The sequence below is a fragment of the Lacerta agilis genome, chromosome 11 (genome assembly GCF_009819535.1).
Source record: "Lacerta agilis isolate rLacAgi1 chromosome 11, rLacAgi1.pri, whole genome shotgun sequence".
Lineage (NCBI taxonomy): Eukaryota > Metazoa > Chordata > Lepidosauria > Squamata > Lacertidae > Lacerta > Lacerta agilis.
In genome coordinates, this window is record NC_046322.1 from 22,888,886 (window position 1) to 22,912,832 (window position 23,947).

General features: G+C 41.9%; 1 protein-coding gene across 10 annotated transcripts in view; it reads right to left on the reverse strand.

The window, feature by feature from the left end:
- Positions 1-1,020: 1,020 nt before the first annotated feature.
- PDE4D (phosphodiesterase 4D) overlaps positions 1,021-23,947 on the reverse strand; it is a 622,016-nt gene continuing 599,089 nt past the window's right edge. For all 10 annotated transcript variants that reach the window (XM_033163808.1, XM_033163807.1, XM_033163811.1 and 7 more), the window contains 9 exons: positions 22,630-22,723; positions 16,601-16,773; positions 15,746-15,844; positions 15,492-15,656; positions 14,714-14,813; positions 8,175-8,329; positions 7,262-7,384; positions 6,569-6,751; positions 1,021-5,435 (listed from right to left, as the gene is read on the reverse strand). In XM_033163808.1, the coding sequence (XP_033019699.1) occupies positions 5,025-5,435; positions 6,569-6,751; positions 7,262-7,384; positions 8,175-8,329; positions 14,714-14,813; positions 15,492-15,656; positions 15,746-15,844; positions 16,601-16,773; positions 22,630-22,723 (1,503 nt within the window). In that variant the 3' untranslated portion in view covers positions 1,021-5,024. The remainder of the gene's footprint in view (positions 5,436-6,568; positions 6,752-7,261; positions 7,385-8,174; positions 8,330-14,713; positions 14,814-15,491; positions 15,657-15,745; positions 15,845-16,600; positions 16,774-22,629; positions 22,724-23,947) is intronic.

Here is a 23,947-nt window from a genome sequence, read left to right on the forward strand (position 1 = left end):
AAGACATACCCAAAGGAAACAAACCAAATTGAAAACAACAAAAATATTGTTCAGTAATTCTGTTGTTATAGTGTCCCTTTTATACTGTTTAAAACAAAAGCAATCTTATTCCTTTGGGCCAGGGCTGCTAAAATCTACAGTTTGTGTCAAAAAGGAGGCTATTTTTTTTCCTTGAAAAAGAATTTCTCCTTTCACTGAACAGTCACATGCTACAAGGGCTGGGCATTATTGGAATGGTGACGAGGTATCAGATACTACAAAATTACATGATCAAGAACAGCAGCAAGACAACACCTTCAAGACACGGCAAACTCTGCAAAAATAAAAGTAGAAATGATAAGTGTTTCAACCGTCTAAAAGGCTACAGTCATTCTTTACACCTATGCTATACATGCGCCCACAGAGCCATTTATACGGGATTGAGCTCTGGCTGCTTGCAGTGCTTGCTAGTAGTGTGTTGGGGGGGAGTTCAGGGTCAGTGTTGCATTTTTACTACGCAGTATAAAATTAGGTATAATTGTGAGAGTTGTTGTGTTGGTAACAAAAGGCCACATCCCAGACTTGAGACATTTCTTCCTTGAAATGCATAGGAGGCAACTTCCACGTTTCAGTGGGGCTGTTGATGAACGGTGCCCCAGCCCAGTTGATTAAAGGGAGGTTGTGTTTTTTGGTTTGCTTGTTGTTGCTTTTTTTTTTTAAAAAAAGGGCAAGACACAGCAGCCTTCACCAACCTAGTGTCCTTCAGACATTTTGGACCCCAACTCCCATCGTCCCAGCCCAGTACAACCATGCTACCCAGGACTGATGGGAGTGGTCATCACAACACAGATGGATTTTGATAAAGGCTGGGATAAAGTGATGCCCTTAAGATACATTTTGAAAAGGGGAAAGCACTTATCAGGCAGGTGGGATTTATGCCCAAGGTTAGCATTTGGGCTTCCAACAGGAAACTAGATAAAACCCCGTTGGAATGCAGAGCATCCCAGAGAGGCCAGGACCAGTGTCCCTTTTTGGGGGGGGGGGAGGGAGGAAGGGCGGTGGAGATATGCCCAGCCGATGTTCCACAACGACCTTTCTTTCAAATGCAGCAAAACAGAAGAAAATGTTGTTTAAAGTTAAGGCACAGCCCTGGGACCAAAGACCTGCAGCTTTTTAATTTATATAACTATGTACTTTATAATTTTTCTCAACTCTTCCATAAACAAGCTCTAAGGTGATATAGGATATATATTACAAAATGTACAAGGGGGTGGGGGGAGGGGGAGTATGTATACACAATATTAATTCTCTCACCAAGAGTTTCCAAATATAGCAATACCACCCTGGCAAGGATGATGTTATAATAAGAACTTATAATTTACAATTAACATTACAATATATACATTACAATAAATACATGGTTGTAAACAGAGACAAACAAGACTTATTACAAGTAAGGTCATTTGGTGAGAAAAAAAATATGCATGGCACGAATAAAAAATAAATAAATGGGTTTTAAAAGAATTGTCAAAGCGGCCTGTAAAATTCATTTCATCCTCAAGTTTTTTTTTAATATAAAAAACCCCAACCTTTTGAATGTGATTTGTTCTACCTATTTTGCCTGATCTTTTTAAAAGTTTTGTTTTGTTTTTAGAACTATGGTGTAAAACCAGAAATTAAAAAGGAACAGACGCAGTATTACTGAGAAAAGCAACTTGCAAGCTAAAGTATAGATGCAAATTCAGGTTCCTCTTTCTGTCTCCCCCCCACCCCACCCGCCGCCACAACCCTCAACCGACTTCATTGCATTTCTCTTATGGCAAAAAAACAAACAAAACAGAAACACAGAGAAAACATGTAAAAACACTTTTTCAATAGTATTGTGTTGTTGTTTTTAAAGTAGTGTGCTGGCACTAAAGCACACTTTGGCAAAGTAAAACAAACAAACAAACAAAGATTATACAGTGCATTCGATCCCTGCCTCTAAACATTATTATGTTTCCTGCCACTTGATTGTCCATGTATATGGGTGTGTATTTTACACAATATGGTGGTTTTTTCATTACCTCTCCTTTTCTTTGACAGTTTAATCTTACAGGGTATACACTAACCAGAACTATCAACAAGACATGAACCTCCTCAAAACTGAGCATCTCGGAATAACCATTTAGAAAATGTTATTCAAGAGGCCAGACATGCCCCTTGCCCTGCTCAGCATTAGATGCTGGCCTTTCCCCGATACTTAAGTCTCTGGCTGGCTCCAGCTAGAGGTTACCCCTGTTCGTAGGATTAAACCTTTAGTGCAGATAAAATACCCTTCCCGATATATATTGATTTTTGGAATTGATATTGCTTTATTCGTTAAGATTCCAGGCACTCTTGGGGACTAACAAATGTTGACGTAGTGAGGGGAGAGGAGAGGAGCCTAGGCTGACAACAACATGGTGAAATTCTTTCATCAACTTCTCGTTTTTCCTTCTTCAGTAAAAGCCATTAAGAGCTAAAAGGTAGACGAGACACATTAAAATGCACTTTTAAAAAATCCCCGTCAGTCAGTGCTTTCACTTAAAATCTGATATTTAGCCGTGTCCCAAACTTTCCTTGGTTTAGTCAACCAAGTATAATCTATGGGTTGTATCAAGACCTACAAGGTTGATCCATTGAAATCAACGGGACTCAAGAGTTAGTTGTGACCTTAGCTGGTCTACCTCCAATCCAGTTTTCATTGGGTCAAAACAGCCTTGTCGTTCAAGCCAATTTTGCAATCTATGCAGTTGGTACTCTGCATAGAAGTGCTGGTCTATGCTGGGTATGGAGGGACAGTTGCAGGCAATTGAATGCTCCATGTTGATAAGGCAGCAGATGTCATCATGCATAGTCACGAACATGACTCTAGTCATATTTATGCCCCCAACACACACTGCAACACAGTCGCAGCACAGGTCAGAGGCAGATGTGAATTCACACCCACCATCTCCGCCACCCTGCATGGGTTTTCATCACATATTGGTTGCAGGCTAAGGGCACAATCTGAGACAAGGGTTAAATGTACACAAACCCATTAAAATCTATAGCTTTGATGACATTTAGTTCTGTGGTGCATTGCAGAACTTCACTCCGCAAATGCTTTTCCTGCTCTGTTATTTTATAGGGTCATGCATTTTCCAGCCCCTAACATAACCTTTATGAGTCCATCATAGACATTTATTCGTTCAACGTGACCTCTCAGTATGACAGCAAAAGGGGCAAAACAAAAGTCACTGAGTGGAGATCCTTTCTGCAGATTTTTTTTAAAAAATCTATGATATATTTCTTGCCATATTCAAGGTCAAAAGCTGGTTTTGTCCAATTTGTAAAGGGGCTGATTTATCGGTGACATTTACATTATATTCCCAGCCCAGCCTTTGCAAAAAGCTACTAAGGGGGAATAATAGGGTGGGGACAGCAGAGTGCCTCAGTCCGTTTCTGAAGCAGCAAAGATTCCACTACAAATTGTTTGTAAGTACTCTTTGCACAGGCATAGTCTGTAGCACTGTGTTGTCACAGCTTTCCATATGTCCTCACCCTAAGTATTGGTATTTGCTGGTACAGCAACTCTTTGTAGCAGACCACTCACAATTTTGCATACACAACTAGGAGCAGCCTTGTGGGAATGATGTAATTAGCAAAAGAAAAGGTTTGTATTTATAGCAAGAGTCACATTCATGCTAGCCATAGACTTGCAAATCCCAACTCTAATAGGAGTGTCCCCCCAACTTTTCTTTCTTAGGAGCTGCTAATGGAGTTTCATCTTTGTTTTGGAGCTTCCTCAGGATCTCTCCTGCTAACCCTATTCTTCATTGGAGTCATCCACCCTCTGGACCCCATGTCATCTGCGGTAAGGAGTTTGGTGCTCAATACTCAGGGCTGCTGCCATCCAGCACTGAGTTGCAATCCAAATTTTGGGGAACTGCTACTGCAACGGTCCATTAGATTTTAGAAATTTTATAGTAAGCCCACAGCAATAAAAGCTGGGTCTGCAGCAACCAAGCCATCTTTGAGGACATTTTGTGGATGAAATATTGCTGCTTTGGGGAAATTACAGTAAGAAAAGCCAGAAATTAATGCCAACAAACATGTTTTCTGCAACACGGGAGGGGGGGAAATGAGCATTTGATAGCTGTCATTGGTCTAGAACACAGAGTTGTTTTACAACAGCTGAATGAATTGGTATGAAAATCTTAAGTGCAAACAAATATAAAATTTGATTTATCCAGTGTAGCTCATATTTGTACTGAAAACTTGCAAGTTACTCTTTTTTGGGGGGGAGGAGAAAGAATCAGTGGCAGATGAAGTTCTGAGAGTGTTGCATTCTTTTAAATATAATACCTCAATACATTTAATAATAAAAGTAAACTCTACAAAAAGATTTCCATTTTACATATAATACAAAATGCAGACGTCAGTGCAACCCACTGAGTTACACTTTTTTTTTTCAGTCATGTGTTAGGAAGACTTGAAATTAGAAAATTATGTGACTTCCAGCTTCATCTTCCTACTGGTAACAGATTCATGTTGTGTCCCCATTATTTGAGCTCGATCGCTTTCTGCTAATAACCTTTTGTTCACTCGCTGGTCGCCTTCTGTATATTCTGGTGATGTATGCTACTAATGCCTCTTCTCAAGAAACTAAAAACCAATACAAAACACACACGCACACACAAGCTTTGGACCAGCCGTTACTCCTTTTGAAAACAGCTTGGAGTAGACACTCTCTCTGATAGTATCTGCCAAGTTGAATTCTCGTTAAACTGTTCTTTTTGCAGGTGTTTCCCTTCCTTTGCTCTCTTGATGCCATGAACAATGAACATTTCTGGTTACAATATTCCTGAGTGCCAAACAGGGTAATCAAAGGTCAGTTTTTGATCAGCGAACATCTCTTGCAGATGACAGTGAGGCGTGACCATGGCTGTGCCGAGTGACATGCACTTTGGAAACCATTTTTGATTCTTGAAAAGAGAGTAGGAGAGAGAGAAAGCAGAGGGAGTGGCAGAGCCGTCGCACCGTTACGTGTCAGGAGAACGTTCTTCTAGCACACAAGTTTCTGTCTGGCTCTCCTCCTCCACCACTTCCTCTCCAACTTGTTCGTCAAGTGGGATTTCAGTGGACTCTGAGTCTTGGGTGCAAAGAGTCTTGGAGTCACTGCAGCTGGTGTCTTCTTCTACTTGACTCCCACTGTCCTTCTCTGTGTCTGATTCACCATCTTCCTCCAGTGTTAGCTCAAACTGGAATTTATCTGTTTGGCCCTGTCTCCCTTCCTCTTGGTCATCTGGGGCAGGAGACGGACTCTGAGGGATTGTGCTCTGGTACCATTCGCGATTGTCTTCCAGCGTGTCCAAGATGTCTTGGGCGTCTGGGTGTACAAGGTCTGCCCAGGTCTCCCAGAGAGGATGAACAATGTAGTCTATAAAACCCACCTGTTGTAATGCAAAATTAAGGGGGAGAGGTTATTTCCAAAGGAGGAGGAACTACCTTGACCAATTTCCTCTACTAAACAAGCCTAACAGAAAGATTCTGCAATTCTCCCTTCTGTCTCCTGCACCCTACCTTGCAGAGGATCCTTGTCATGGATCTACTTTGTAGCCTGCCATAATTTCATTCTCCATGGGGAGGGATCATTAGGGTCTTCCGATACTACACTGAGCTTGAGACCAGCACAACTATTGGGAGTTATAAGCTCCAGCCCATAGCCGAGGAGATAAATGGGAGCTTACTCCCCCCCCCCCCCCCGCACACTAAACCTTGTAACTATTTAAAAGCAGAAAATATTTTCATGGTACTCTGAGCCTCAGTGCAGCATCAGAAGTCGTCCCAGGTTGTCCTCACTCTTCTCCATAATTCTGTGCTCTGACAAAGAGCAAGCACTGTACTTACTAAGGGTAAAGTGCCTCAAATTCTAGTTGGTAGATTTTTGTGGATATATCTGAATATCACACACAGAGCTGTAGCTCCTTTAGTTTAAAAAATCCTGTGTATACTTATTTCGTAGAAACTCCAGCAAGCCCAGTGGGCATAACTCTGAATAAAGTGGGCAGAGAGGATTGGGGATTATAATCTGAGGAAGCCATGGTGAAAACTGAAGCAGAATGTTTTTAATTCCAGATCATTGTTAATATTATTTATTAAATTTGTATACCACCATTCATCTGAAGATCCCATGGGCAGTTCACAACAGAGGAATATAAAATGAGAAAACAAAAACAAAGCAATAACCACCCCCCCCAAAAAAACATGTTTTAAAAGCCATAGAACATTAATCAGCCAAACGGCTGGTTGAAGAGAAACTTTTTGCCTGGCACCTAAAGATATTTAATGAAGGTGCCAGGCAGGCTGCCAGATCAGTTTATCCAAAACAATTTTGTCTCTGGCTCCACTAATCACCGGCTTTGGCTGGCATGTGACCCCTAAGGGAAAAAGCCCCCATTTTAAATCATGATTTTTTTTATTTTTTAAAAAATGCAAACTTACACAAGCGTTAACATTTTCCCAACTAAAAGTTATATAACGTTCTATCAACCACATTGCATTTTGCTCTCTTCTGACAGATTACCTGTGATTTTTCTACTGATGCATTGTGCTTATCACACATGGGGCTGATCTCCATCCCCCTCTCTCGTTCTCGATCTCCCTGCCGAAAGAACTCTTCCATTATTCTATCTGTCCACTGGCGATATAGCTGGAGTGGCTTTGTCGGGTTGCTCAAATCTGCACAGTGTACCATATTTTGCAGAACCTAAAGAGGACAGAAAACGTATTTCTCTAGAGAAACCTGTGGAGACAGAGCCCTTTTTCCATTTGCACATTTGACTGGCGTGAAAACAGAATCTCAAAAATACACCGAGTGCAAGGTTTATTCTGAACAGCAAAGGGGTGGTGGGCTGTGTGTTTTTCACACTGACATTAATAGCCTTCCAATTATCTCACATCTGCAGCTTCTGCCTGTATTAAAAGGCCAAAAATGCTGTAAGTGCAAGACTGATCAGATTCAAAGGAGAGTGGCCCCTTAGGCAAACTTAATCAAGCTATGCAATTTGGCTGCTCTCAACCATAGGGGAAGATTTCAGCGACTCACAGTGGTCTATGCAAAGCATATTTAATAGACGCAACCAATTTTTTTTTTTTTTGCAGGTAGGAATGACAACCAGTTAAGAAAGCAAGACATGTACGTCTACTGGAATACACACAATGGGAAGATGAGAGGTAATCCAGGTTTATATTGCACACAGCAGCATATCTCTCTTACCTGAATCCTGTCTGAATAGTTATCAAGCAGCAGAACTCCAGAGCTAGTCACTTTCTTAGTTTCAACCATCGTTTTGAGATCAGCCAAAAGATTCATATGCTTAGACATATCTGTTGCAAGCACCTTAGAGGAGAAGAGAAAGCAATGGATTACTAAAATTATCCACAAATTTATTCTAGGAGGATTCCTCCCCTGCTGAGTGCCTGAGAGCTCCTGTCCTGCCACTCACCACCTGGCCCTGGGCGGGACCTGGCAGGCTCCACAAAGGACTGCTGATGCTGCTGGGCAGAGAGGGCTCTGTTTTTGTTTTAGATTGCTGTTATTTTTTACCTATGTCATTTTAAACTGTGATATTAATGCTGTATTCTTAGTTTTAGATTTTGATTTACGTGGAAACTGTTTTCCACTTGGTTGTGTATTTTTTGACGTGGTTTATTTATTGGTTATGACTTTTGTAATTATGTAAATCTTGTCATGTTGTAAGCCGCCTTTGAGCATTGTTTTTAACTGGGAAGGCGGCATACAAATGATGACGATGATGTGGGGAATTTAATCTGGCATAGTGGCAGCATCTTATACTAAATACCTAGCTAGAATCTATAGCGGCACCAATTTGTAGAGGTTTTGTGGGTGCAGAATAAATGTTTTCTGAGTGTTCCCAAGAACAGCAAAACCCAGGGAGAACCACTTTGTGTGGAACAGTTCATAATCACTCATAACTCAGCAGCAGGGTGTTTTTTCAGAACAGGTGGGTAAATTCAAAATAATTCTGAGTAAGACTGAACAAGCTACTGAGAATCTGCTCTGTTAAAAGAAAGTTTAAAATGCTTTCAATTTTAGGTTTTAAATCCTACCAGAAACTAGTTTATTGGCAAGTTATATTTGAAAACTTGGGGTTCAAATGGTAACTCACTATGTCAATGACCATCTTCCTCAATGATTGCCTTTGCTTTTTTGTCAAGTTCTGGAAAATGTCGCAATTTTCTTCCTGCAGCAACTTGAAGCCCACAGCTAAATGATGGTTTTCCAGGACTGATGAATCGTTGTACATCAAGGCAAGTTCAGAGTCTGCAAGACAGTCACAAGGTGGAACGTTAAGAAAGCCTATATCCCTTTCCTACCTGTCCACAAGTTTTCTTTCTGACTTCTCATAGTTGTAAGGTATCCAAAAAGAACAATTTATAATTTACATCACATTGCTTCTCTTGAGCAGGCTCAGATATGTCTTCTTCTGCAGGGTTGACAGCTGTTATGTGTAGAATGCCAAACCAACAAAACAAAACCAGAACTAGGTTCAGAAGGCTTCAGGTAGCAATATTTGACAACAGACTCCACTGTTCTGGAGAACACTGAATGCTTGCATTATGCAGAGTATGTGTTTGCTGCAAGATCTGATCATGATCATTATGATTTCCTCCTGCTCTTGGAATTTTGAAAAACATCTTTCTTCTGAAGGCTTTGCAAAATTTCAGAAGCAAGAGGAAACCATAACAACCATGAAGCAAAGGCTTACTCTGAATTAATAAGCACTCAGTGAATATCAATGCGAATTATAAAATTTTGTCCCCAAAACTCTCCTTTGCATGTATTATCAGGTCAGATTGGGCATAGATTCCTCCTCCTGCCACTTCTGTCACTGAATATTTGAGGCATGTAGAATTTATGTCCCCTTCATGGATCACTGCCTTGTCGTGGCGAAGGGGCTTGAATTACTCAGGGAAGCTATGAGCTATGCCGTGCAGGGCCACCCAAGATGGACAGGTCATAGTGGAGAGTTTGGACCAAACGTGATCCACCTGGAGGAGGAACTGGCAACCCACTCCAGTATCCCTGCCAAGAAAACTCCATGGACAAAGACAACAGGCATATAAAAGATATGACGCTGGAAGATGAGCCCCTCAGGTCGGAAGGCGTCCAACATGCTACTGGGGAAGAGCGGAGGACAAGTACAAGTAGATTCAGAGCTGATGAAGCGGCTGGGCCAAAGCCGAAAGGACGCTCAGTTGTGGATATGCCTGGAAGCGAAAGGAAAGTCCAATGCTGTAAAGAAAAGTATTGCATAGGAACCTGGAATGTAAGAACCATGAACCTTGGTAAGCTGGATGTGGTCAAAAATGAGATGGCAAGAATAAACATTGACATCCTAGGCATCAGTGAACTGAAATGGACGGGAATGGGCGAATTCAGTTCAGATGACTATCATATCTACTACAGCGGGCAGGAATCCCGTAAAAGAAATGGAGTGGCCCTCATAGTCAACAAAAGAGTGGCGAAAGCTGTACTGGGATGCAATTTCAAAAATGATAGATTGATCTCGATACGAATCCAAGGCAGTCCTTTTAACATCACAGTAATCCAAGTTTATGCACCAACTTCCAGTGCTGAAGAAACTGAAATTGACCAATTCTATGAAGACTTACAACACCTTATAGAAATGACACCAAAGAAGGATGTTCTTCTCATTATAGGGGATTGGAATGCTAAAGTAGGGAGTCAAGAGATAAAAGGAACAACTGGCAAGTTTGGCCTTGGAGTTCAAAATGAAGCAGGGCAAAGGCTAATAGAGTTCTGTCAAGAGAACAAGCTGGTCATCACAAACACTCTTTTCCAACAACACAAGAGACGACTCTACACATGGACATCACCAGATGGGCAACATCGAAATCAGATTGACTATATTCTCTGCAGCCAAAGATGGAGAAGCTCTATACACTCAGCAAAAACAAGACCTGGAGCTGACTGTGGCTCTGATCATCAGCTTCTTATAGCAAAATTCCAGCTTAAACTGAAGAAAGTAGGAAAAACTACTGGGCCAGTAAGATACAATCTAAATCAAATTCCTTATGAATACACAGTTGAAGTGAAAAACAGGTTTAAGGACTTAGATTTGGTGGATAGAGTGCCTGAAGAACTGTGGATGGAGGCTCGTAACATTATACAGGAGGCAGCAACGAAAACCATCCCAATGAAAAAGAAATGCAAGAAAGCAAAGTGGCTGTCCAATGAGGCCTTAAAAATAGCGGGGGAGAGAAGGCAAGCAAAATGCGAGGGAGATAGTGAAAGATACAGGAAATTGAATGCAGATTTCCAAAGAATAGCAAGGAGAGACAAGAGGGCCTTTCTAAACGAGCAATGCCAAGAAATAGAGGAAAATAACAGAATGGGAAAAACCAGAGATCTGTTCAAGAAAATTGGAGATATGAAAGGAACATTTCGTACAAAGATTACCACAATTAAGGACAAAAGTGGAAAGGACCTAACAGAAGCAGAAGACATCAAGAAGAGGTGGCAAGAATACACAGAGGAACTATACCAGAAAGATATAGAGGTCTCATACACCCCAGGTAGTGTGGTTGCTGACCTTGAGCCAGACATCCTGGAGAGTGAAGTCAAATGGGCCTTAGAAAGCCTTGCTAACAACAAGGCCAGTGGAAGTGATGATATTCCAGCTGAACTATTTAAAATCCTAAAAGATGATGCTGTTAAGGTGCTACACTCAATATGCCAACAAGTTTGGAAAACTCAGCAGTGGCCAGAGGATTGGAGAAGATCAGTTTACATCCCAATCCCAAAGAAGGGCAGTGCCAAAGAATGCTCTAACTACCGCACAATTGCACTCATTTCACACGCTAGCAAGGTTATGCTTAAAATTCTACAAGGCAGGCTTAAGCAGTACGTGGACCGAGAACTCCCAGAAGTGCAAGCTGGATTTCGAAGGGGCAGAGGAACCAGAGACCAAATTGCAAACATGCGCTGGATTATGGAGAAAGCTAGAGAGTTCCAGAAAAACATCTACTTCTGCTTCATTGACTACGCAAAAGCATTTGACTGTGTCGACCACAGCAAACTATGGAAAGCTCTTAAAGAAATGGGAGTGCCTGATCACCTCATCCGTCTCCTGAGAAATCTGTATGTGGGACAAGAAGCTACAGTTAGAACTGGATATGGAATAACTGATTGGTTCAAAATTGGGAAAGGAGTACGACAAGGCTGTATATTGTCTCCCTGCTTATTTAACTTATATGCAGAATTCATCATGCGAAAGGCTGGGCTGGATGAATCCAAAACCGGAATTAAGATTGCCGGAAAAAATATCAACAACCTCAGATATGCTGATGATACAACCTTGATGGCAGAAAGTGAGGAGGAATTGAAGAACCTTTTAATGAGGGTGAAAGAGGAAAGCGCAAAATATGGTCTGAAGCTCAACATCAAAAAAACTAAGATCATGGCCACTGGTCCCATCACCTCCTGGCAAATAGAAGGGGAAGAAATGGAGGCAGTGAGAGATTTCACTTTCTTGGGTTCCATGATCACTGCAGATGGTGACAGCAGTCACGAAATTAGAAGACGCCTGCTTCTTGGGAGAAAAGCAATGACAAACCTAGACAGCATCTTAAAAAGCAAAGACATCACCTTGCCAACAAAGGTCCGTATAGTTAAAGCTATGGTTTTCCCAGTAGTAATGTACGGAAGTGAGAGCTGGACCATCAAGAAGGCTGATCGCCGAAGAATTGATGCTTTTGAATTATGGTGCTGGAGGAGACTCTTGAGAGTCCCATGGACTGCAAGAAGATCAAACCTATCCATTCTCAAGGAAATCGGCCCTGAGTGCTCACTAGAAAGACAGATCCTGAAGTTGAGGCTCCAGTACTTTGGCCACCTCATGAGAAGAGAAGACTCCCTGGAAAAGACCCTGATGTTGGGAAAGATGGAGGGCACAAGGAGAAGGGGACGACAAAGGATGAGATGGTTGGACAGTATTCTCGAAGCTACTGGCATGAGTTTGGCCAGACTGCGGGAGGCAGTGGAGGATAGGCGTGCCTGGCGTGCTCTGGTCCATGGGGTCACGAAGAGTCGGACACGACTGAACGACTGAACAACAGAATTTATGTCTTACTCCTTTAGAACGGTTTCAGGATTTAAACTGCACAGGAATTTGCTCCTTGTAAGCAGTTTTTCACTTTCACTGCTTTTGTCCCTTTCCCCCCGTGAACAGGCTATTCTTGTACCAAGTGCGCTTATATCCTTTCCTTGCATCGGTTTGAAATTCCTGGCTTCCTCCTGCTCACTGCTACCAAAAGCTGCAGAGAGATGTCCTATACTCTCCAAATGCAAATCTCTATCTCGGTCTATACATGATGACGAAATCAAGTGAAGTTCACGCACAAATATCTTGGAACATTTGTGGTAAGAAAAACAAAAACCAGTCAACTTGCATTTATTTACAACTCCCCTAACGAGGCACTCAGTTATAGATGTGTTTCGTTCCCTCTATTCAGCCTAGGTTCTTCTAGATACAAGACCCGTGAAACACACTGCTTGTCACTGGTTGACATTAATTTCTGCTTATTAGAGTTTCCATATCCTAAAGCTATCTGAACATCAGTCTGTTCTACGGACTGTCGCTTTGTTTAGGTTTTTGGGTTTGTTTGTTTTTTGTAAAGTTTGGGTGAAAAATCCCTGCAGCTCAACAGGACCTCATGCCGAAGCTCCAATTTATTTTCCTGCAGTCTCACTCAGCTGTACCAAACACGTGAGCCAAGGAATCTTTCCCCTCTCTCTTTTTCTCCCAGAGGCATGGAGGGAGACCTTGTTTTGCTAATGAACTCTCCATTTATCTCATAGTCACATCTGTAAGGTTTAAGAATCAAAACCAAAAAAAGTTGCACTTTGTAGAACAGTAACCTCCCACAGTGAATGACTAATTCATAAAATCCTCAAGCTTTTAGTGCTCTGCATTTAAAAAAATGTATTTTAAACGAGGGAAGCAAGAGGGTTTTTGGGAGTCTAATAATTATCCAGTTGTCGTGATGTGGCAAGATGCCTGTAATTCTCAGGAACAGTATGCAAAACAATTTTTGAACACATTAGCATTTTATAAGTGAGTGGCACGCACTGCTTTATAACCAAGATCACTCTGCATGGCAGGGAATAGCTTACTTGTTTATTAGTGGAAAACCATGTTTCTAAAAATTTCTAAAAAGAGCAACTCTCTGCACTGATAATGTAATTCAGTGTCTCTCACCTACCCACCCTTAAACTTAATACACTTTATGCGCCCCATTCAAGCGACCATCTTGTTTTGGTGGCCCAGCAGGGAAGTCCATGGCAATGCCTGGGTGAAAAAGTATACTGGGGTGACTTTCTAAAAGTCTGGCCATTGGTTCCCCTCACTCAGTGTTGTCTATGCTGCCAGCTGGGATAGCTCACTTGGAAGAGCATGAGACTCTTAATCTCAGATTCCTGCATTGTAGGAGTTGGTTTATTCCAACTCTAATTCTATGACTGGCAGTGGCTCTCCAGATTTTGGACAGGATCTCTCCCAGCCCTACCTGGAGATGGGAGGAATGAACCGTGGTCATTCCACCTGCAAGACTTGTGCTCTGCAAATGAGCCAGGGCCCTTCCCCATGGGATGATCAGTGGGTTGGAGGGATAAATTATTAGGTTCCTATTATTGAATGAGGGCCAGAGCATTCCCATCTCCACACCAACCAACTTAGCAACATCTGCCCTACAGATTTATAGCACTGTTTGTGAGGTTGGATCAGGCTGCCATAGCCATCATCAAAAGCTGTAAGACCAGAATCTGAAATTAACAAACTGCACCACTGTGGAAGAAGAGTTAAGGAAACAAACATCCCTTCCATTGCCCACCTTAGACTGCCGCCTCTGTGGCTTTTAGTAAGCACGGCAGCAGCAAAGAAGCAAGGGAGTGTTTTTGTGTGTGGTATTGTATTGTGTTTTTGCTTTGCTTTGGGGGGGGGGGGTTGGGAGCTGCCCAGATGGCTGGGACAACCCAGTCAGATGGGTGGCATATAAGTAATAAATTATTGTTAATTAACAGAAACAAGAAACAATATGCAATTGATAGTTTGGTAGGGGTCGGGGTGTTACCGGTACTCATTTCTGGAGGGGGTTTCATAATGTATTTTGCATTTTTATGTTGTGAAGCACCCCAAGATCTGCTGTATACAAATTTAATAAATAAGAAGAACTAGGTCACATACATTAATACTGCAAAAACACAATACTCCTACTTCCACATAAACAAGCAGGCATAAGTTGGCGCATGGTGCTCTTAAATACCTGTGGCACTCCTGATCCTGGACAAAATGAGCCACTCTGGCTTGTTATTTTATACAAACATAGGCTCTGGGTATGTTTCCTTCAAACAAACCACGAGTGGTAACTGAGGCTTGTTCTTGGCTTACCACTCGTGGTTGGTTTGGGGGAAACCACAAGCCTGGGTTTGGAGGACACAAACTATGGTTTGTTTTGCTTGAGATGGCACGGCCACAGGAGGGGCACCCCCAGGACCTTTCCAGCAGCGGTCCTCCGAGTGCTGCTCATTTACCTAAAACCACAGTTAAAAATAAAATAAAAAATCCTACAGCTTTAATGTGATGCATGAACTGAGCAAGTTTTACCAGAAATAGACCACACTTACTTGTGTTGATAAGAAACTGGTTTGAAACCCCAGGATGATCTACATCATGTATTGCACTGGCAAAAATAGCAGCCAGAATCTCCAGGTCCGTGAACACCGCCTGAGGGGGAAGGAAAAACAGAGTAAATGGAGAGAAACACTTTTTGATAAAAGACATGTATGGCTGGTGTGTGTGTGTGTGTGTGTGTGTGTGTGTGTGCGCACACACACACACACACGCAAGCAGTGCTGTTGGGATCCCCGCTGGTGACAGCAGCCAGCAAGTCATAAAAGCTGCACAACAGACATCAACTTGCACAATGGGACTTGCCTTTTCTCTTCCCTGCTCTGTAGCCTCCCATGTGCCCTGCCCCCCAAATCTGCTTCAGAAAGTTTGGGGCAGATGTGGGAGAGGGGTGCAAGTTGATGGCTGCTGATGCAATGCTGGGTTCGCCCATCAGAAAATAAACCAAGGCTGAACTGAAAAGCTGACGCTGAAATACACTTGGGACATTTCACAGCTTCTGTAAAACATGCCTTTTACACTTCAGTTCAGAGAAAAGCAAACAAAACAGGAACAAAGTCTGTGTCTCTCAAGCTGCCTAGAGAACTTTATGTTATGAGGCAGCATACAAATGGCGGATGTAAATAAATAACAAATAATAGAAGTATTTTTTGCTCCACTGAACTGACAAGAGCATCTTGCAAACAGATGCCGCAGGATTCCTGCAAAAGAGCAAGGGAAAGATTTGACGTCTGTGGATTCCATGACACAAAGCTTCTGTTTTTGTGAACTTACCTCCAAAGCTGGGGTGGACAACAGCACATGTGTAGACTGTACAACATCTGCAGCATGTATGTTGTTGTGATATGCCACATCTGCATGGTAATGGTCCTCCAGTGTCATCAAGTAAGTTATTAACATGTCTGGTTGAATTTTAAATGTTTTTAATAATTCCCGCTCCTGGAATGAAAGAGAAAAGATGGCTGCCTTTACAATACATGCAAAGGATGAAAATGGAAAATGGAAAAGTCTCCTTTTGTTACACATACCTGGAAAATAGTGTACATGATGACAGTCAAAGGTCGGTTTGCAGATAATTCAGCTATTTTAAACACCTGGAGGCCCCATTTGTTTACATCTTCTAGTTCCTAAAATGAAACCGAACAGAAAACAGAGTCTAATACCGGGTTTTTCAATGAGGTTTATGCAAAACTGCAATACTGGACTGCTGTTACCAATCCCAGTCATTCTTGGTGTGTCAGCTACCAGTTTTCTAGACTTAAAACAGGGAGGGAGTATCTTGTTTCAGAGAGAGAAACTGAATGGAATTGTTTCACTAGTACACTGATACCCAGTAATAAGAGGGATCAGTGGGGAAGCCTTCAGAGATGCTATACTCTTATTGCTATTCTCAGTGCTTTTAGATATTCTGAGTACCATAATGGTCAAAGGGGAGGAAAGCTTAGGAACGCCCAAGACTGTTGATCCATCTAGCTCAGTACTGTCAACACTGACTAGTAGCAGCTCTCCAGGGTTTCAGGCATTCCCATCCCTACCTGGAGGTGATGGGGAATGAACCTGGAGCCATCTGCATGTTACATCCCTTGCTTGAGGCTCTTTTGGTATAAGCATACCAACCAATTTTCTGTTGAAATGCTATAGATGCAGAAGTCTACCATAAATACTGCAGGTCTCATTTTTCCATTCCTTTTTTAATTTTACTTGTCCACTAATGTAGTTCCAATGACAACTCTCCTGATATGCAAATTGCCATGTCTAGAGTGGACATACAGTGAAGTGTAAATAAATACTAATGTGGGCAAACTTGTGAATGTGATTTACTGGCCTGTCACATTGCTCCACTATAAGTGAGAAAACCAGCTAGAGAGCAGCATTGCCCTTACCTTGGCCAGAATATCTTCTTGGTCAGTTTTGACTCCAAATTTTGGGATGCTCGAATTGGTTAGGCTGGAGCTGTGCATCAGTTTCTTCACTCCACTAATCTGAGACATTGGCAGTTTCTTCTTCTCTTTCTCTTTCTGTGTAGGAGATGGGATTTCCACTTCATGCTGTTTGTCTACGAAAGGAGGGAGGGTGAAAGAAAATTGTTAATCTGTTTGTATGTTAGAACTGTCTTGTAAAAGTTCAGCTCTGAACCAAAGTCAGCCTTTCGCAAAACATCCCCTACATTAGATTTATGACTCATAGATATTAAAAAATAAAACAGGAACAGCGAAATCAGCCAGTACAGTTGCCTTCATAAAAAAGATGGCTTCAAATCCAAGATTAGCAATGGAATTGCTATGGCTTTAAACAGATCATTTGTTCTCATCAGTCTAATTTTACAACAGCCTTTTAAATAAACTTGCAAAAGTTACTAGCCTGCTTACCACCACGCCAAAAATACTAGCCTGGTAGGGACTGGCATAGAAGAGAGGAATAATTCTGTTCTCTCCTAGCAGCTCACTTGGTTTATATGCTGAGCACACAGGAAGGATGGAATGTTACATCTTTCTTCCATCACTCACTCACTCGCATGAAACTCCATGTACTTGACCACATGCAATTTGTTGTTGCCTAATAGGTAAGTGCTTAAATGCAAGGTTGTGTTGCCATCTGTACAATAGGAGGAGCAGCAATGGCTACTCAAGAGTTGTGAGAAAAGCAATACTGAAAAAAAAGTATTCTGCATTGGATACAACTACCCAGTTCCATTAGTATAGAAGCCAGTGCAAGCACCCCAGCTAGCACAACCAGGCTCACAACAGCATTGTAATTAAGCTGTTTCAGTAAAATTATCACCTTTGTTTTGAGATTATCTTCACTGATCTCATCTTTCCCCCAAATAAAAACAAGAAAGAACAATGTGGGCGTCAAGAGCATTAAAGAAGCTCCACCTAACAACCAACATTAATGCAAAAGGATGCAATATGACCACGGCTACATTTGTGTTTTATTTAGCATGCTTGTTATCTCTGTCGCTCTCTTTTTCTGTAACCTTTCCGAGAAGACTAGCACTTACTGGAAACAGCAGAGAATCTCTGCAAACAAGTGAAAATGTCACCAACTTTTAGCCTTGGGCATCCATTCCTTCCCCCTGTACTGCTCCTCTCTTGATCACCAATTAAATAAAACACAGAGGAAAGGAAGAGCACTTGACTGGCACAAAACAACAGTAGCTGAAGAGCAGTGACTCGTGTGCCTGCCTTGATGTTTATGGCTTCAGTCATATGCACAAAGTTTAGGACCATCATGAGGGAGGATCGTAAAGCGAACTGTCAGATGAACTCAAGTGAAAGGAAGTGTCTGTCCGGAAGATTTTAGATGGGGCATGGAATTCCATGGGTTTTCCTAAGGTTTTGTTCAAAGTGAGCAAGCAGCTAACACTATCCATGCTGGGCTCCGTTCTGCAGCCCGGAAAATATTTCCCCCTCCCTGCACACCCCTTTCCCAAAGGAAGCAAAGCTCATTGCACTGAAAATTAGAAAATGACTGCAATGTGACCCAGAACCATGAAGAGAGAGAGTCACAGCATTAAGGATAATGCTGCACAAGTCTTTAAGGCTGGGATACAGAATGTGCAGCCCTCCAGATATGATTGTTTCCCAGCTCCCATCAGCTCTAGTTAGCAGGGCCAATCGTCAGCAATGATGAGAGCAGATGCTCAAGAACATACGGAACAGGCTTCCAACCCCAGCTATAAGGGCTCATTAAAAGCTGAAGAAATGAGAAATGTTCACCAGGCTCCAAAAGTCAGATACAAACTATTGGGGGGTGGGGAGGGAGAGATGATCGTGCATGATTGTGACACCTTAAGAGTGCACGCAACTGATTGATTCTTCAACCCTCTCCCCACAATCTGATTGCCAACCCCATATGCATAAAACAGGCCAGGAGAAGAGGCTACAATGGGAACACTTTGAAATAAGTGACTGCCCCCACTTGGGATTCTGAAATGATATACAGTGGTACCTCAACTTACGAGCGACTCGACTTCCGTATTTTTTGACTTCCGAATGACCTCCGGAAGCGAAAAAATGGCCGCCGCTTCTGAAATTTTCGACTTGCAAAGGGAAAGCGGTGGCACGATACCTCAACTTGCGAAAATCTGAATGTGCTTTTTTCGACTTCCGTAATTTCCCCCCCGTTCCGAGATGGCGCCTTCGACTTACGAAGATTTCGACTTACGAGCGCGCCTTCGGAACGGATTAACTTCGTAAGTCGAGGTACCACTGTAGGCACGAGATCCTTTGGATTAGATCTGAAACTTCAGGCCTGCTACCTGTTTATGAGTTCCAAAATCTATTTAAACAAGCTGGTCTATTATTGGGAAATGATATACAGTGGTGCCCCGCTAGACGAATGCCTCGCTAGACGAAAAACTCGCTAGACGAAGGCATTCGTCTAGCGGAAGGCTGCCCCGCAAGACGAAAAAGTCTATGGGGCTGCCTCGCAAGACGATTTTTTTCGTCTAGCGAAAACCGCGATTTGCATTGGTGCTTCGCTAGACGAAAAAATCGCTAGACGAAAATACTCGCAGAACGAATTATTTTCATCTAGCGAGGCGCTACTGTATAATGAATTGGAAAAAATGCTTCAAAAGACTTTTGTTAAGAAACCAGAAGCATTCCTCCTAGGAATTTTAGATAAATAATTTCCAATTTTCTTTTTTAAAATCTTTATGTATGCAACAACAGCAGCAAGAATTATATTAGCACAAGATTGGAAGACAGAAGAAATACCAACCAAAGAACAATGGCAAGGGAAACTTATGGGATATGCAGAACTGGCAAAATTAACAGATATATTACATGAAAAGGATAACAAAAGACTTTAAAAGAGAATGGGAACCATTTACAGCATATATGAAGAAACAACATAAAGAACTGGGCTCACTGGCAGGGTTTGAATAAACAAACACAATTGTATATAACAAAAAGTAAGATTATATGTATGGGGGAAATTTTGGGAAACAACACACAGGGTGAGTAATATGGAAATAAAACAAAATGGGAATATGAGGGAAGTCCAGGGAGGAGGGGGAAATATGGAAAATTGTTAGAGAAATATTGTTAGAGGGTGTATACATGGAAAAACCAATTAAAAATATTTTTTTAAAAATAAACAAGCTGGTCTAACAACGGATCTGTGTTGCTTAACGTAACACAGGATTGAGTCCTGCTTACAGGATAGTTCAATTTATAGGTCTGTGGTGGACACATTTCCTTAGGGTATGCATCTCCCTTGCTGCCACAGAAACGCAGGCAGACAGTAAGACTTGGGTTCTTCAGTGAGTCACAGCGAGAAAATCCTCCTATGTAGGTCATCTCCGCCAGCAATCTTGTTCCAGCTTTTTTTCAAAGTTTCTGAAACTAAACTTATCCCTTCATCGGGGGGGGGGGGCAGTTTGCATTTCTGAGTACAGAAAGTATTGATCTGATGTGTGAGCTTTCCTAATCTAATTAATTCAAGAGGGTTCTGGGATCTTTTCTGTGTGAAACAAGCAGAAGGTTCATGGCATTTGGGTTATTCCTTCAGAGAAGCCAAGCACAGCTGATTTAAACTGGTTGTGTTTTCTCTTTTAGTCAAGGTCATGCTGACTATAAAAGTAAGGTCAGAAGGAGCCTGAGTTTCCCTTTCCCTTTCTATCTCTTTCCCTTCTAGTGTGGTGTTCTGTATACTGTATAGTGCTAAGGTTTAGTCTTATTGTAAGTTACCTTATTTTAAGTTTAGGTTAAGTCTGCTGCAACTGGGTTTCTTATGGACAGTGCCAATCCTCAATGTATTGGATTTGTGACGATTATGCTCATTTGCCTTCAGTAGCAGTAAAACTCTGCTGGATGAAATATCAATTGCCTCTGGTCTATTTTGGGGGGAATCCTGGAAATGTTTAAGTTTTACTCTGCTAACTAACTATACACTGGATCAATATTCAGTAGAATTTCATGACACAGGGTTCCTTAAATTCAGTTTTAGAGATCATCTGCGTTTTTCAAAGGCTTAGAGCCGAGTTTTGTTTAATAAAGGATTAGCTTCGGGTGTATCTAAATAGGAAAAGGTATTTAGTTTTTAAGCCACAGCATCGAACAGAACCAAGTTCTGGTCTAGCAAATTTGGACGCAAAATGGTCTCCCTCTTCACGTTTCCCTAATAATCAACATAATTTTAAGTTGGCCAGCTGTGTCTTGGCAATGGTTTATATAAGCTGCAGGAAAGCACAGCAGTTAAGCCCATTAAGATGAGTGCAAGCCCTTATCTCTAGAGCACAAGAGTGCTGACCTCTTGCACCAGTGCTCTCCTCAGCCCCACCAATGGCCAGCTGTTTGCCATGCCACAAAAGTGAGTGATGTAGGAAGAGCAGGGCACTGTGCAGGCTTAATGGTCCTCAATAAGGTCCTGGAGCAACAATGCCTTCTTCTTTTGTTGGCACGAGTGTGAACTAGTATGACACAACCGTGATCACATGTACCCTGTGGGTGGATAGCTGTGTTCCATTTGCCAAGTGTGGAACGGTGATATTGGCTGCAGTGGTATTATTGCACATTAATATATGTTTATGGAAAATTAAATAAAGAAGAACTAATAACAAGCAATGGGTTGTAGCTACAGATGCATCCAACAATGGAAAGCACGTCCATTTGTGCAAGACAGGGCACCTGGTTTATGTATCTCTCCTCTACATATAATAACCTCCTTGTGTTCCCCCAAGCTGGTTCTCGGGTTGGGAATTCTATGGAACAGTATGAGATATAATGCAGAGGGCTGCAGTAGGGTGGGGAGATTCGTTTTGCTTTGCAAGACTGTAAGCAATTCTGCTCGTTCAAAGCAACCACTGGACACAACCCAAAGACTGAAGGGGGTATATCAATTTATACTTCTTTACCAAACCACGGAATGCAAGTAATACTTTAGAGAAAAACCACGACTGTGCCAGAAGATTTAGGCTGAAATCCCAAGAAGCAAGACAGTGGGGGGGGGGGGGCAGAATTGTGCACACACAGCTTTGCTCGATGCTGCAACTTCCCTCTGCTAAAATAGTAAGCCATTTAAAAAACTGAACAGCAGAATGTCTTTACAGCAGTGGGAACTGCAGCAGTATCAACATCAGTTGAAGGTATAAAGCACTATCAGAATTGGTCAGTTGCACCATGCTTACTCAGTAGTAAGTCCTACTTACTGTTCAATGGGATTTACACCATGGTAAGAGAGTTTAGGCTTGCAGCTGCTGTGTTTAATTTGTCTTTAGATGCTTGGATAGATAGATAGATAGGGAGTATTTAGCAAACAGGACTATATTAAACAAGTAGCACCTGCAAGAAAATGTTGGAGGGTTCCCCTCCATGATATTCCATTCCATTTCCACCTTACTCTCAAAACAGTCAGTCAGGATTCAGTGGCCAGTGAGTACAGTGAGTCCTCACTAGGGCTTTGTGGGCAGGGGGATGGAGACGTCTAAATATTTCTGTACTTCTGCAAACCTCGGGGTACCCAAGATTGCTGATGTGTGTGAGAGTGCCATTTGAGCTAGATAAGCAATGATGCTCGAGCCTGAATATAGAGGAAAAGGAGAATGGTTATCAAAATGGTCACTAGAAGCAAGGACAGGCTTTGAACACAGGTTGTCAAATAATACGTCACAATACTCTATTTTAGAGTGAAAGGGAACTCTATTTGAGAACTCTGTCCAATTGAACTTTCTGAACGCAACAGGGCCATATTCAATGTAAAGGAAAGAGTATGTGGAAAAATAAAACAGGGCACTGCGTTTTATTTAACCAATAGTGATTTATATGCATATGTTTGAAAAATACTGCAGTTAAACCAACAGCACAGGATATGAATTTTCATAAACTTTCCATCTGGATGTTAGTGGTGGGTGGTGGAGAGGAAGGAACAGCATAAAGAGTACTAGTGTCCATAGTCGTAAACTTACCTAAAAAGGTGCTGGATATATATTCAGAGACCTGATTGCCCGATCGGCTCATTTCAGATAAGTGGGTTAGCTCCCGGTTGAGCATTCTTTTAAACTGCAAAGAGAAGCAAAAACAGGACACGTCAATAGGCAAGAATTGTAGTCCTTGCAATGAGAAAATTCAGTGTTCTTTTAACATTAGGCATATTCAAACATTTAATTCAGCAAACCAGCTCACTTCAATGGGCATAATGCAGAGCCAAATGATATTTCCAGGAGAAATACATTATCCTATTTAATGTTATATAAACAGATGCTGAAAACAAACTGTGGGAACGATGGCAGACAGATTGCAAATTTACTAGATTTTAACATTGTGGGGAGGGGGGTTACTGCCATTCAAATGTTTATACACACCCACACCTACTTTTGTCCTACAGATGAAAGAAAACAATGTCCTTGGCTTCTCATATTCCTAGGCCATATTTTTGTATTTTGATATGAAGTGCACTTTTCAAAAAGCCATCTCATAAATTGAAAAATGACAACCCCGCACAATTTCAAGTATCCTTGTTGGAAAGAGTATGAAAAATATCAAAAGCTCTCATCCACTCACTAAAAATATGTATGTGCATCTAAAGCAGCCCCCCCCCCCATGCTATGGAAACTGGAGCACTCTTCATTTTTTGTTTGTGGATATAGCTTTTTCACAAAGAACAGAGTATCTCTGGCATTTTTAAAACAAGATCATGAAACTGGAGATACAACAGCCCACTCCAAGTATCAACTGACAAAGCCCTCCAATGGATATTCCTGTGCAATATTTAATTATTATTATCCTGAGCTGCAAAACTTTATTTTGTGCTTTGGTAACGGGTTTGCAATCGTATGTTTGTGTAATTTTGAAGACTACAGTATTTGGGAGCTAGGTTGATATAGCAGCTTGTGCTGCAACAGCTACCCTTACTGCAAGGGGGGAAATCCATTTCTGCAACCCCCTAGCTCAGCTTTCCCCAGGCTGAAGTTCTCCAGCAGCACAGTGCACTGGCATAGAGAGTTCCAAGCCTCCAGAATCTTAATATAGGCACAAGGGACCAGGGAGAGCTGACATGATTCATGCTCCAAGGAAGTTCCCTTCGGCAGTCCCTTCGGACTTGAAATGGCATTAATGTTAGCTGCTGGAGAGAGGGCAATGAGGCCAACTCCTAACAACTTTAACAAGGGCACAGGAATCCGTGGGTCCAATCCTATGATCTGGGGGGCATGAAAAGAAGAAGAGAGAAAGACTAGGGCAGGGGGTGAGGAGGGAAAAAAATCCAAATTGTGGTTTCTACGTGGA